This window comes from Acomys minous, assembly GCF_964271855.1.
Source record: "Acomys minous genome assembly, chromosome: 8".
NCBI lineage: Eukaryota > Metazoa > Chordata > Mammalia > Rodentia > Muridae > Acomys > Acomys minous.
The window spans coordinates 2191464-2206778 of record NC_140489.1 but is presented as its reverse complement, the minus strand read 5'-3'; the positions used below and the strand labels follow the sequence as shown (position 1 = coordinate 2206778).

Here is a 15315-nt window from a genome sequence, read left to right as displayed (position 1 = left end):
TTGCATGCACAAGACCCTGAGATCAAACCCAGCACAGCCAAGGGGGGGAAAAAAAGAAAAGGAAAAGGAAAAAGGAGTTTACCAAGAAACAAACAGGGCTGGAGAGATGGCTCAGCCAGTTAAGACCACTGGCTGCTCTTCCAAGAGACACAGGTTCGATTCCCAGCGCCTACACAGTGGCTTGTAGCCAACCATCTGTAACTCCAGTTCCAGGGAATCTAGTATCTTCTTCCGACTTTCAACGGCACCCGGCTCATGCATGGCACACACACATACATAAATACATGCAGGGGAAACACACATAAAATTGAATGAATTTTGCAGTGTGGAAAAAGGGAACAAATGGAACGCCGTAAGCATTTAACAGTGTACAATCATTTTTAAGTTGGCTCATTACACTTTGCCCCTAGCTTTGTGAAACAGCCTTGTGGTATACAGGAGGGTGCAACTGGAGAGAGAAGGAGGTAGTTTTAAAAGTAGGACCTAGAGCCCTCCCGGGCCCCTTCCTTCATCTGCAGGGACCAGAGACTCGGCTGGAGGAACGAGAAGATTAAGCTAGATGAAATGGCTCTCTGAAGATAGAATTGTGAAGTGCTGTCCATCAAATCAGAACGTTCGCAGTTAGCTGTGGGCCAGGCAGTTATGTGAAGCTTCAGGGCAAAGTAGCCCACTGTGGCAGGCCTTCGTCTTTCCACTGTTCCCAGGCTTTATGTGTGTGAATTACAATATGGCCAAGTTAGTAGATTAACCATTTGTTTGTGATTAATCTACATAGATTAAATGATTCTTCAGTTTACTTCGATGATTAGGACACTATTTTTTTTTTAAATAGTGCATATTTACACAGAAATCTTTTGTGTTTTAAAAGAACATTACGACTATAGTTAAGAAAAGCACTTTACATTAGGAAATGTTATTATAGTCTTGTAGCATAAGTAGACCAGCAGCTAAAAAAAAAAAAAGGTAATTATAGGCCGTAGCTTCGTAGGCTAAAATGTGCCTGAAGCTTAGGGAATTGGTCATGATACTTATATATAGCATGCTATCGGGAGCTCACACGTGTCACATTATTCTACATTTACAGTGATTGTCTGTCCTTTCTACTTAGATTTATGGAGAGAATTCGTCTTGTGCAGGAAGAGCATTAAGGAACATTATTATTGTTCAAGCAGCTGACCTGGTAAAGGACAGAGTGAACCTCAAGGGGTTTTACAGGTAACACAATTTCTTAACACCTTGTCAAGAGTTCTCTCCTTGACAGGAGAAAAATCCAACCAGCCTGTGTTATAATTCCATCCCTCTCTCTCTATCACTCTCTCTCTCTCTCTCTCTCTCTCTCTCTCTCTCTCTCTTCCCTCTCCCTTTCCCTCTTTCTCTCTGTCTCTCTCTCTCTCCCTTCTCTCTCTCTCTCTCTCTCTCTCTCTCTCTCTCTCTCTCTCTCTCTCCTCCTTTCACCCCTCTCTCGCTCTCTCGCTCTCCTTGACTCTCCTGAGATGTGGGTCCATGCTATACTGCGGTCTTCCTCCACATTGGCGACATTGCCAAGTCTCTGGAAAGGTTCACAGGCAGAAAGAGCTGTTCAGATCCTCTGGTGGAAATGAGCGTGGGATGAGTAGGCACGCTGTCTCCCTGGGCCAGTGCGTCAGGTAAACAGGTGGGGCCGTGGCCAGTCTCATAAATGGCTGGGCCTACGGTGAGGTGGAGCACATGTTTTTTTCACTCACGCACAGTATTAAAATAAAGGAATATTCCGTCACCTCTTTATTTTGCTATGTGAAGATAGACTAACACTGAATGATACCAAAAGAAAATTATAAAGAAATAAAACCAAAAGGAAAAGAATACCATTTATTTGTTACTCTTCTTAAAGAGATGACATTGAAATAACAGAATAGGAACAGTGCTTAGATCTCACAAAAAAGTAGGACTCATTCTCCCGATAAAGGATGTTTCTTTCAGCTATAGAAAGTTAACCAAAAAAAAAAAAGTCATTTTACTATCCCTGTTGTTTTTATTGGCCACAGGAAACTAACGTTTCCATTGGAAACATCTCCTGCTGGCCTGGATCCTGGGAATAGTGATTCCCAGATATTTGGAGTAAGAAGACTCTTGTTTGAGATTTACACACAATTTATACATGAAAGATGCACAAATCTTAAGTGTATACCTTAATAAAGTTGTATTTACTGTCACCTGTGCAGTCCTCATCTGTGTAACCATTACTAAGATGCTGACGGTGCTTATGTTCTGGAAACTTCCCTTGGGCCTCTCAGCAGTAACCGGTTTCTGTGAATAAGATGTTTTAATGTTTTATTAGGAAATAACAACTATACATAATAATGCGACTCATACTCGTACACAGTGGAGTTCAGTAATATTTATCTCCACCCCTGGTGCTGCCTCACCCTCAGCCATGATTGTGTTAGCCCCTTCCTGTTTCCCACTAGCCTCCCTTCTACTGTCAACATCTTTTTTGGTGATGAGTTCTTGGGAAAAAGACTTTCATTACGACTGTTTACATGAATATAGTTGGAAGTTTGTGTCCAGGACCATTGGTGCCTTGCCAGCACCTTAGGACGCAGAAGGAAAGGCCTCTCCCCAGGAAGGAGTGAGGCCCTGGCAACCCTGCCCTCTCCATGACAAGGTGCTGGGGAGCCCGGGCTTGTGTAGTCACAGCTGGTGTGAGGTCAGGGGTGCGCAGCCAATTTGAGGAAGTCATCCACTTTGGCTTATGGCACCCAAGGCGTGATCGCAAAGGTGGGAGGCAGCAGGAGGCTGAGAGATCACATCTTAACCATGAGCAGGAAGGAGAGAGAACGCCCTGGAAGTGAGGCTAGATTGTGGATTCTCAGAGCCCAGAGGAAGAGGTCAAGAAAAAAACAAAATCCCCAGCCGGAGATGGGTAAAATGGAGCCGTACACTGGCTCTGTGCACAGGGTCACACGGCTCTGCAGCTCTTCATCTCCGTATCACAACTCTGGTTAGATGTGCGTGTACCCTCGTGGCTTCCGGATGGAGCACGATACTGAAAGTGCACTGTGGCTGAGAGCCGCTGGCCGTATTTACATCACTCTGCTCCAATCGTTTCAGCTCCTCTCTTTGCCCTGTAGATTTAGGTTTTTAGCTGAATCGCTGTAGATCTGGCCAGCAAGTCAGGGGATTAGAAATTGAATGCGTAAGAGCTCATCTCATTTTATTTGCTTTAGAGATATTAAGGGCAGAGTTTTCTCTTTGTCCCTAATGTTTTTCCTGGTCAGCTGGATGGTAAGAGCAATTTAAAAACATAGTAATGAGACGTAGGGAGGGGCAGAAAGGGGACCGCATGCAATTAAATCAGCGGCTTGCTGGGGAGCGGTACCCAGTTTTCTGTTAAGGTTGCCATGGGAATTCTGTGCTTGAGTCTATTTGTTTTAAGCCTGTGCCTCAGAAAGGGTGAACTGTTCCCAGTGGGGAAGGAAGGCTAGAGAGGGGTTTGTGGTCACCCAGCAACACCTAAGGGGTCTGATTAGGGGGTGTTTCAGGTTCCACTTAGACTTGATGTGTCAGAATCTGCAGGTGATGGCACCTTTGTTCTTCCTCCCCAGGACTGCTGAGTGCAGTGGTTTTGAAAAGGCCTAGTCAGTGGTTTTGAAAAGGCCTAGTCGAGGAAACCTCTTCATGGCCACCTGGGCTGGGACAGGCGTAGCTTCGAGTGGCTACATGGTACAGCATGGAGGTTTTGTTTCTTGAGTAAATGGATCGTGGGCTTCTGTGCTCCAGGAGACATTAGACACTCAGATGTCTGCCAAGCCTCAGTGGTTTGAGAATGTGAAGAAAAGAAAAATGACACAGTACTTAATCCATAGACTAAGGTGCATTCAGAGGCCAAAGATGTGGCTAATTGAAAGAAGCATTGAGAAATTAGTTAATTAACACTCTGAACCTTAACATGAAAGGCATCCAATAGAGTTAGAAGTTAATATTGACTGTTTGGTCTAATTGCCTGTTTTCTTGCCACCTGTCTCTCATTAAGGAGAAATCCATACATCTGAATGCGTATCTTCCTGTTGGCTTAGTGGTAACCTGCCACCCAACATGTCTGCAAGTGGCTTCCTTGCCCTGGAGTGCCTCTCAAGCAGGGACACTTTCAAAGTGCTTAAACAAAAAGCAGGATTGTTTTATCTAGTAGGTCTGCAGAAGCGCAGCACTTGGCTGCAAGCCTGTATATTGCTGGCTAGTGACTGTGTCAGTCACAGGGGCTGGCAGGCACATTTCTCCAGTTTATAAATACAGTACTAACACCTTTATCCCTTAGTCATGTCTGCAGAATAAGGGTCAATAGAGTATGGCATATTCTCTCTCTCCTTCTCTCTCTCTCTCTCTCTCTCTCTCTCTCTCTCTCTCTCTCTCTCTCTCTCTCCCTCCCTCCCTCTCTCACCCTCCCTCTTCCTCTCTCTCTCTCTCTCTCTCTCTCTCTCTCTCTCTCTCTCTGTCTTTGTCTCTCCCTCCCTCTCTCTCCCTCTCTCACCCTCTCTCTCCCTCTCTGTCTCTCTGTATCTGCCTCTGCCTCTCTCCCTCCCTCTCTCTCTTCCTCCCTCTTTCTCTGTCTCTGTCTCTCTGTCTCTCTCCCTCTCTCTCTCTGCTTCTCTCTATCTCTGTCTGTCTCTCTCTTTCTCTGTGTGTGCCTTTTTTTCAACATTTTAACAGCATTTTTTGCATGAGAGAAAGTAGAATTCAGACACCTCTGCAAATGAAAAGTCATGTTTAAAAAGTTCACTTCTGTCTTTTCCCGAGGCCCACACACATGGAAACGTTAGCTTGATGATACTGCGTGTAATAGTCTGTGGAGTTAGTGTGTGTTTCAGATTTGATTACAGAGGCGATTGTGTGTGGCTAGTAGGACCCAGCTTACACTTCTGGCTTTCTGGTTTGTTTGTTTGTTTTGTTTTGTTTGTTTTGCTTTTCGAGACAGGGTCTCTCTCTGTGTATCCTTGACTGTCCTGGACTGGCTTTGTAGACCAGGCTGGTCTCGAACTCACAGAGGTCTGCCTGCCTCTGCCTCCCCAAGCTTTCTGGGTTTTGTGATCTAGGCTGCTTCACTAAGTTCTTTGGCCATATTAAAATGATCAGCAGTCAAATTTATTGTTCTTGGAAGTAAGTTTCGGAGTTTCATCTTTAAAGAATGGTGAACAAAGCTCTGTACTTCAGTCTGTGGTCCACTTTTTGTTGAACCTTTATGAAGTCATTTTGTTACCAATGGAAGCAGGTAAAAAAAAATCTACAAATGTGGAGAAGTTCATTGTCACTAATTTGAAATCTAAGTAGAGGCAGAAGTGCTATTTTTCTATAAAGAGCTATTGACTTTATTACTTCATTTGTTCAGACAAGTATGTTTGAAGAACACACTCTTTGCCATGAGCTTTTCTGATTTCTGGAGGTTAACATTAGAACATACACATCCTCTTGGTGTCTAAAGAGTCCTATTGTAGTGGCGGAGTAGCAGGAGTAGGTATTCTTCTTACAGAAAGATACATGGTTACTTTATGTCAGGCAGCTCAAAATGTGTAAGCAAACTGTGTTCTTAATCCCAAGGAAGTAACACGTTAGCATTAACTGCAATTAAAAGGACTAGGAGATGCCTTGTTTTCCCTTAGCTTTCATGGAAGGAAGGGATGGCACCAATCATTAATTCTTTTCTTTCTTTCTTTCTTTTTTTTTTTTTTTTTTTAACATTTTCTCATTGCTTGTGGCTTTGCTTTGCTCTAGGAGAAGCTGCGTGGGGTCAGAGCTGGTCGACTGGCTGCTGGAGCACTGTCCTTTCGTCCAGTGTAGAGCCATGGCCATCGGGGTCTGGCAGCTCCTCTTGGACATGGGGATCCTGTCCTCAGGTTGGTATCCCATGCTCCGAACACACAGCCACTGCCTTGCTAGATGGCTAGACCAAAGCATACCTGATCCCCCAGAGGGTGTAATCACCTTGATGCAAATTGTTCTCGAGGGTAAATGTCTACATTCATGCTTTCTAAGTAAAAGTGACAGATCATTTTTTTATTCATTTATTTTTTTTTCCTACACCTTCTGTGAAAATAGCTGGTACTTGCTTGGTTGTAGACTTTGCCTTTCTCTCTCTCTCTCTCTCTCCTCTGCTCATAAATGCATTTATTTTTATTTATTTATTTATTTATTTGCTTATTTATTGGTGGTGTCTTTTATTGCTTCAAATGAACAACTTATTATGATGTATGTAATTATCAGACACTGATTTACGAGTGGTATGTGTGTGCTATTTTAATTAAGTTATCATAAACACAGAGGTTTGTGAGCTTTGAGTATTAGTTGTTCAGAAGAGGTGGAAAATGATGTTTAAGGAGAAGCTGAGACAAATGGCGATCTCTCTTCCTGATTGAGCCCAGGGAGTTGAAAGGGTGGAAGTCAAGCAATCCTTATTTATCTCAGGTGCCATTTGGTGCTGAGAAGCCCTTGTTTCTGTAGATGGTATTGAGGGCAGCTCCTGGTGTTGTTGTGAGAGAACAGTGCAGATGGGACGTGGCTGTAATCGCCTTAGTCAGTAACACCTGGCTCCTAATACTCTTATGAGAAAGTCAGTTAACTATTTTGAGGAGTGGAGCTCTTACTGACTCAATGGGTAGCATTAGGTTTCTGGCTAGCAACACATTTTGTGAAAAATGCCCTTTGGGACCACCTCTAGCTTTTGATTCCCAACACTGCCAGTATTGGCGTTTTGAGTTAGACAGTTCTTTCTTGTCTATTCTGTACATAAAGGATTTCAGCAGCATGCATTTCTTTTTCCCTATAGATGCCAGTAGCACATCCTTTCACTGACCACCAAAAATATCTGTAGACATCAAGTGTCCCCCGAATCAGGGGCCACAACCATCCCCAGTTGAGAGCCACTACTTTTGCTAACTGAAACTTACTATGCCGTGTTGGAGTGACATTGTTTGCTGTCCTCTTTGAATTGATGCTGATTTAACCAGCATTTGTCTGAGAATCAGGAAAACATAAAGTATATGTGAATTTATTGGCCAAAGTTGAAGCAGTGAAATTGGCGAGCCAGTGTGTCCTTTCGTTTTACTGAGGGTGTAAGCTTAAATGAAGTTCAGCTGTGTGGTTACAGTCTTGCCTTCCGTTTCTAATTATTCAACTCTTAGTTTATTTGATTTTTGAGTCTAAAACATAACACTTTTTTTTTCTGGTCTCTTTGCTTCAAACAGTGGACCAACATCTGTACTTTCAAGATAATTACGTTTTCTACCAGTTTTCTTCGGATGAGTGTAGCTACTTGTACTGTGAATTTGAAAGAGAAGAAGAGTGGCAGAACGGAGTGAAACTTCTGCTGCAGCTTGTGCGGCTCATCCCTGCGAGAGCGGGCATCTGTGACCAGTGAGTAGGTGCCGCGGGCGGCGGGGTACCGTTCCTTCTCAGCGGACGTGTCTGTAGCCCGGGGCTGTGCTCCGGTCCGTCAGGTCACCGCCTTGACACACCGATGAGGGAGTCATGGTAGCTCCTGCGTGACTCCACGGCTGTTCCGTTCCTGGGCATGACTGGCCCACCTGCTCCACCATGACGCTCCTGATTCGGGTAGAGGATGGAAATTAGCTATAAACCTATGATTGGGCTTAAGCTGGAACGAGATAATAACTCACACCTTACCCACTGCCCAAGTCGTGACTGTGCTAAGAAGGATCCCAACGGAGATTTCTGAAAATAATCTGGAAGCAATGCTTGGCGAATTAAAACTTGTGAATCATTAACACATGAAGATAGTGAATCACAGTACGGTTAAAATTAATTACAAGAGGCTTCCTTGAGTCATGATATGGGGACGGTGGCATGCGTTGTCTGTCCTTGGCAATTGTGACAAGCTTGTTTCAGAAGAGAGTCGCAGAAATGTCAGTTGAGTCACTTGGAGAGGTAGAGAGCTTCAGGTATCAGAACTCTGTCGCCCACTGTTGGCGCTTACAGCAAGTAGAGTCATCTCCGCTTCTCAGGAGGGCTGGTAGCTCCTGAGAGATGCTCCCCTGTGACCAGGACAAACAAAGCTGTCCCCTATTAGCTAAAAGTAGTGCTACTGAATAGTTAACTCAGACTTCTGCAAAGGGACGCCTTACCCTAATACTGCATTTCTGACAGAAGGGTTGGGTGTCAGGAACACACTTCATATCAGGTACTGCGCCAAACCAGTGCCTTGCGTTTTCTGTTTCACTTTGGGAAGATTTTTTAAGACAAGCACTGTTAGTTTCCGTTTCGTAAGTGAGAAGACAGAGGCACAGGAGTCAAGCAGCCTGTGCACAGTCACACAAGCGGCGAGCACGCCTGTCTAGCTGTGTTACCTCAGCTATTCACACCTGCTGCGGTGGGCAGCCGCGGCACCCTCTTCTGAGAGTTGAAAGCACCATGTATGGGAGTGTTAAACGGTGTGCAGGGTCTGTGGGTCTGTCATCGCTGTTGACAGAGGACCGCGCAGCAACACTGTAGATTCCAGTGGCACTGAGTGAGCGAGGCATGGAATGCCCTCTGTTGTAATGTGCCTCAGGTGTGTCTACGAGAGGTCAACGCACACCTCAGTAGATTCCAAGAAAGGACTGGCATGCATTTAATCAGGCACAGCCACGGTGAGGGATTTTAGCTCTCAAGGAGTTAAGCTGCCTTCTGCCATTTCCTGTCTTGTGCACTTGGTGTGGTAGACACGTGGAAATCCCTGGGCGTGCTCAGATTTAAGGAGGCAGGAGGGTAGAGGTCATGGTTAACCCCCCCCCCAGCCCTCCCCAGACTGCAGTTTGGAGTGCCAGTGAGTGAGATGGCCTTGTGGTGAGTACATCCTTGACCTAACCTTTAAAAGTGACAGTTATTTTAAAAACTCAGACCTGAATATCAATTCCAGATTGCTTACCGTGTTTTGTCACCCTGATCATTGTGGATGCAGATGTCAGGTCCAGGGTGAGAACTGACGTCGCGTTCTTCAGCAAGTTTTGTCCATTTGACATAGATGGGAGCATCTGGTCAGTCACTAACTGGTAGAAATGGTCACTGAAGACGTGACGACATGCTTGTTCTTATTATAAGTACCACACATACAAAAATAAAGTTGCTAAATCACAATTCTCTTCTAGAGAGAGAAGATATATTTCCCTCCACCCCTGTACTAGAAATACAAGCCAGCCTCTGTGCAGCAGCTGAGTGTTCTTAGGTTTCTGAAAGCCAGAGTTGGAGCTAGCCCACTTGGAGTAAAGGATGGTCAGAGAGAAGATGCCCAGACACTGTCCCCTTTCAGCTGAGTTGCCATGACACCTCCCCTGGTTCCTGGGTGGATTTTCATTATAATTCTGGCTTTGACCTGAAACTCTCCATTGTTACCATTTCTGGGCCGCATAGATTATCCTCTCTTGCTAGTGTTAGGCTCTGTTTGTCTTCTGCCTTTTTTTTTTTTCCTTGTTAATTCTGCCCAATCCTCCAGGGGGAGCCCAAGTCCTGTGAAGTTTCCCTGGTGTCCTTAGACTGTCTTGGACTTGTTTTTGGTAAATTGCTGATCTTGCCATTGGTAATTTTAAAAGAAAAATCCATTCTTCTAAGTCATTCTTGGCCTTACATTGTTTCACTTTTATTTCTTCTTCTAGCTGAAATGCCCTCTGAAGTCCCTTTGGTTCCTGTTTTCCATTTATGAGCTAAAACCCTATCCTGTGGTGCTTTTATTAACCTTTCCGATGTTTAAAAGCTGTTAAGGTCTACCTACGCAGCTCCATATTAGGCCCCCTAATTTTCTGTCCTTTCTAAATGACTTCAAATGAAGCCAGAAAACCATTTAATGTCCCTCTATGAACACAAATCTGTTCTGTACAAATGTGTTTCTAAAAAGAAATGAAGGGGATTTTATAATTAAAAAAAAAAAGAATGTCTACAGCAGGAAGAGAGATGGAGACATGCAAGCTTGCTGCCTAGTTTGAAGACACAAATATCTGGCTCTCTATGAAATGGTTTTTAATTGCTCCCAAAAGAGATAATTTGAAAGGATTGAGTTTGTTGTCAGGGCCTACAGCCTCAGAGAAGGAGGCCAGCTGTAGTGTCTCATTCAAACAGAAGCCCAAACTACATTACCCAGAATGCTCTTTTTCCCGACTCACTTTTTATTATGGGTGGGAGCAGAGGAGAACAAGTGAGGAATGAGGAATGAGCCATATCAAGGAAGACAGCCTAGTAATTCCGTTAGGGCGTGTACTATGGTTCTTCCTAATAAGACCTTGCTTGAGACCTGGTGCTTTGTGAAGCCAAGGTCAGCTCAGCTTTGGTGTGGTACCTGTCAGCTTGCAAGGGTGAGGAGGCTGGGCCCCAAACAGTCCGTCACCATAACCTTACAGTCACAGACAGGTAATAAGCAATAACATTTACCCTATTAAAAGACTTGCTGAGGATTGCTAGTGCTCAGCTTGGGCTAATCAGAGGATATGTAAAGAAAAACATAGGGGGTGTGTGTGTGTGTGTGTGTGTGTGTGTGTGTGTGTGTGTGTGTGTGGTTTTTGCTAGGAGGTCTGGGGTCTGTTGCCTACATGAGCATTCGTCCTATGGGGAACCAGAGAGTTCCTAATTTTGCTTTAATACAGCAAAATACTCAGATCCAGTCTCTGCTTCTTTCTCTGGTCTTCCACAGGATGCCCCATGGCGGGCGGTGAGTAGCAAGGGGGTGTAGTCCTGCCTGTCTGAGAAGAGCCTTTCTTCACTTAGAACTTCCTTGTGGTGACCACAAGCCTACTTACTGTGTTGCCAAATAAATGCTTCACTCACTCTCAGCCCCGGTGCTGATGGACCAGGTCAGCATCTTTGGCACTTTGTCTCCTGTTCTCTTGAGAGCAGTCCTTGCACACGCTCCTGGGACAGCACCTGTTGGCTCCACTGTCTTACCGGCTACAGTGCTTATGCGTCCTGCCTGGCTCTGTGGGCTCCGAGCGTCAAGGCTGCGCAGTTTGGGGCCTTGCTTGACCCTGAGGAGATGCCCTTCCAAAGAACTCACATGTGCAAGACCTTTTCATATGTGGAGCGATCAATAAAAAAAACCACACTCCAATCACTTGTTTTGAGCCTTCCTCTTGCCCTGAGCACTGCAGGCCCAGGTACCAGGCAACTGGGGAGAGCCCCGTTCTCCTGAGTGAGGTAAGCTATTCAGACCAGCCTTTCCTCAGCCTGTTTAGCCCTGCCTCACTGTTATCTCCTGTGGGAAACACAGACAAAGGTTCTTCTCTGTGTTTTCTCTCCTGGCCCCTGACTGCTGATTCTGGGACTTCCTTTTTGTAGCTCCTTGGTGTGGCATGTCTCCTCCTCCTGGGGACTGTAACAGATTGTCATTTCTTAGCACTGTGTTTTCAGATCTACCGGTCTCTGGTTATTCAGGTTGTTCATGCTTTTCAAACCCTGACCTCTAAACTCGAAGTGTTCAGAGCTGAGTCATTGACTGTCTCTGCTCTTTGTACTTCCACTCACCCATTCAGCACCATGTCCACAGCAGTGACTTCTAACCCCAGGTCCCTGTGCTGCCTAAATCCTACAGAACAGCACTGCCTCCCTGAGGAGCTCCCCTTCCTGCCCCCACCCCCTACTCCCCTACCCTGCCTCCCTGAGAAGCTCCCCTTCCTGCTCCCCACCCCCTACTCCCCTACCCTGCCTCCCTGCGAAGCTCCCCTTCCTGCCCCCCACCCCCCACTCCCCTACCCTGCCTCCCTGAGAAGCTCTCCTTCCTGCCCCCCACTCCCCTACCCTGCCTCCCTGAGAAGCTCCCTTCCTGCCCCCCCACTCCCCTACCCTGTGGTAGTTTCTGTCTGACACTTACAAGCAGCACAAGACATTCCAGTTCCTGAGTAGCACATGCTCCACAGCTCTGCCCAGGGAGTTCAAGCTCAGGTCTGCCATTCATTCTTGTCCCAAATCTGCCTTTTGTACCTCTGACATACCCTAATTAGATTCTTGGGACATTTGGAGAGGGAGAAAAAAAATATGCTGGGTAAACAAACATTTTTTGAGCGGCAAATTTTCTCATGCTGGAGCTCGGCATGTTTTGCATTTGGATCTGGATCATAGGTGAAGAACGTTTCCACTTATCTTTGTTACCCCTGCAGCCGAGGAGAGACTGAGTTCTCCAAAATTTCCGTGGTTTATAGATAAACCTTACTCCACACATGGGAAAAGATTGCTGATCGTTGTCAGGCCACATCTATACTGGAGAGTTGTGCAGGGATTGCAGCCACATCTGGGCTGGAGAGAGAATAGTGCAGGGAATGCAGCCACATCTGGACTAGAGAGAGAGTAGTGTAGGGATTGCAGCCACATCTGGACTGGAGAGAAGTGCAGAGATTGCAGCCACATCTGGACTGGAGAGAGAGTAGTGCAGGGAATGCAGCCACATCTGGACTGTTGAGGCTGCTGGCATTAGTATTTGAAGCAGTGACAGGGATTCAATTTAAAATCCCTAAGATGAAATGTGGAATTGGTCCCAGGACACCTGATTTTATTCCAATTTAGATTGGTTTTGTCAGTGTGTACCTGGGCCAGGAAGCCCATGACAGTCACAGTTTATTGCTGCTCAGAAAATGTCTTTTGTCAGCATAACTAGCCATCTAATGATGGAGAAATAGTCTCTGAAGAAGTCAGCTTGTATTCATTATATACATATATATGTATAATTTTGCTTTTCTATCTTACTTTTCCCATAGGTAGGGGATGGGAAGGTGTTGACTGAAGTATCTAGACTTCATTGCAAGATGAGCAAGTGGTGGGAATCTAATGTGAGTGGTTATGCTAATTACTACAGACCGTGTGGAGGTCAAACACTAATGTCTCTATCAAACAGATTCACCCTTTATTTTCTGTTTTTTGAGCAGAAGACGATTTGCCCTTCATCTGTGTGGGGTGTGTGGGGGCATCACTTAAGGATTTAGGACCCCAGGAAGGCTGTTGTAGTTTGCTTTGTGTTGTGATAAAACACTCTGGCCAGAAGCATCTTGGAGAGGAAGAGGTTTGGCTTCAGCTTCTAGGCCTCAGTCCATCACTGAGGGAGGCAGGGCAGAGAAGCCTCAGGCAGGGACAAAGCAGAAAGCTTGGAGGGATGCTGCTCACTGGCTTGCTGTCCAGCTCTAGCTAATGCTGATGACCTTCTTTCCCACTGGTCCAGCTAGAGATGATGCAGCGCACAGTGGTCTGGACCCTCCAACCATGTCTCAAAGATGTGGTGGGTCAGTCTGTCCTGTGAAAACTGCTCAGCTGAGGCTCCTCTTCGCCTGTGACTCTAGGTTGTGGGGCTACTGTGTGCTCTAACTTACCGGCTTCCAAGGCCGCACTGGCCTCAGGGCTGGGTGGTAGTGGTATCCATGATCAGTCTTGTGAGAAGGAGGAGGAGTGCCTTGAGGGAAGAGCCAGAAGTACTGCAGGGTGGATGCAGTAGGTCAGTGTGCCTCAGTGTGTGTGTGGTGCCTCAGTGTGTGTGAGGGTGCCTCAGTGTGTGTGGGGTGCCTCAGTGTGTGTGGGGTGCCTCAGTGTGTGGGGGGTGCCTCAGTGTGTATGGGGTGCTCAGTGTGTGGGGGGTGCTTGGTGTGTGTGGGGTGCCTCAGTGTGTATGGGGTGCCTCAGTGTGTGTGGGGTGCCTCAGTGTGTGTAGTGTGCCTCAGTGTGTGTGGGGTGCCTCAGTGTGTGTGGGGTGCCTCAGTGTGTGTGGGGAGTGCCTCAGTGTGTGTGGGGTGCCTCAGTGTGTATGGGGTGCCTCAGTGTGTGTGGGGTGCCTCAGTGTGTGTGTGTGGTGCCTCAGTGTGTGTGTGGGGTGCCTCAGTGTGTGTGTGGGGTGCCTCAGTGTGTGTGTGGTGCCTCAGTGTGTGTGTGTGGTGCCTCAGTGTGTGTGGGGTGCCTCAGTGTGTGTGTGGGGTGCCTCAGTGTGTGTGTGTGGTGCCTCAGTGTGTGTGTGGGGTGCCTCAGTGTGTGTGGGGTGCCTCAGTGTGTGTGTGGGGTGCCTGAGTGTGTGTGTGGTGCCTCAGTGTGCGTGTGTGGTGCCTCAGTGTGTGTGGGGTGCCTCAGTGTGTTGTGGGGTGCCTCAGTGTGTGTGGGGTGCCTCAGTGTGTGTGTGGGGTGCCTCAGTGTGTGTGGGGTGCCTCAGTGTGTGTGGGGTGCCTCAGTGTGTGTGTGGGGTGCCTCAGTGTGTGTGTGGTACCTCAGTGTGTGTGTGGGGTGCCTCAGTGTGTGTGGGGTGCCTCAGTGTGTGTGTGGGGTGCCTCAGTGTGTGTGGGGTGCCTCAGTGTGGGGGGTGCTCAGTGTGGGGGGGTGCTCAGTGTGTGTAGAGTGCCTCAGTGTGTGGAGTGCCTCAGTGTGTGTGGGGTGCTCAGTGTGTGTGGGGTGCCTCAGTGTGTGGAGTGCCTCAGTGTGTGTGGGGTGCCTCAGTGTGTGTGTGGGGGTGCCTCAGTGTGTGTGGGGTGCCTCAGTATGTATGGGGTGCCTCAGTGTGTGTGTGGTGCCTCAGTGTGTGTGGGGTGCCTCAGTGTGTGGGGGTGCCTCAATGTGTGTATGGGGGGTGCTCAGTGTGTGTGTGGGGTACCTCAGTGTGTGTGGGGGGTACCTCAGTATGTGTGGGGTGCCTCGGTGTGTGTGGGGTGCCTCGGTGTGTGGGGTGCCTCAGTGTGTGTGGGGTGCCTCAGTGTGTGTAGGGGGGTGCTCAGTGTGTGTGTGGGGTACCTCAGTGTGTGTGTGGGGTACCTCAGTGTGTGTGGGGTGCCTCGGTGTGTGTGGGGGTGCTCCGGTGTGTGTGGGGGTGCTCGGTGTGGGGGGGTGCTCGGTGTGGGGGGGTGCCTTGGTGTGTGTGGGGGTGCCTCGGTGTGTGGGGAGTGCGTCGGTGTGGGGGGTGCCTCGGTGTGTATGGGGTGCCTCGGTGTGTGTGGGGGGTGCTCAGTGTGTGTGGGGTGCCTCAGTGTGTGTGGGGTGCCTCAGTGTGTGGGGGGTGCCTCAGTGTGTATGGGGTGCCTCAGTGTATATGGGGTAACTCAGTGTGTGGGGGGTGCCTCAGTGTGAGTGTGGGGTGATCAGTGTGTGTGGGGTGCCTTAGTGTATGTGGGGCGCCTCGGTGTGTGTGGGGTGCCTCAGTGTGTGTGTAGGAAGAGAGCAAAATCTTTTGTTTCTGTGGGCATGTGGGGCCATGCTTGATGGCTTGAGGGTCAAGGGACGAGGTGTGGTGCCCGTGCCACCGCAGTACTGAGTAGAAAGCAAGGGACTGCGGATTTAACTCATGCGCACACACACACACACACACACACACACACACACACACATACACACACACACACACACACAATA

The 15315-nt window shown here is 47.6% G+C and overlaps 1 protein-coding gene across 2 annotated transcripts in view; it reads left to right on the top strand.

Annotated features, from left to right (window-relative positions):
• RAPGEF5 (Rap guanine nucleotide exchange factor 5) overlaps positions 1-15315 on the top strand; it is a 226426-nt gene that overhangs the window by 44203 nt on the left and 166908 nt on the right. For both annotated transcript variants that reach the window (XM_084791559.1, XM_084791558.1), the window contains exons 3-5: positions 1109-1215; positions 5746-5867; positions 7215-7383. In XM_084791559.1, the coding sequence (XP_084647685.1) occupies positions 1109-1215; positions 5746-5867; positions 7215-7383 (398 nt within the window). The remainder of the gene's footprint in view (positions 1-1108; positions 1216-5745; positions 5868-7214; positions 7384-15315) is intronic.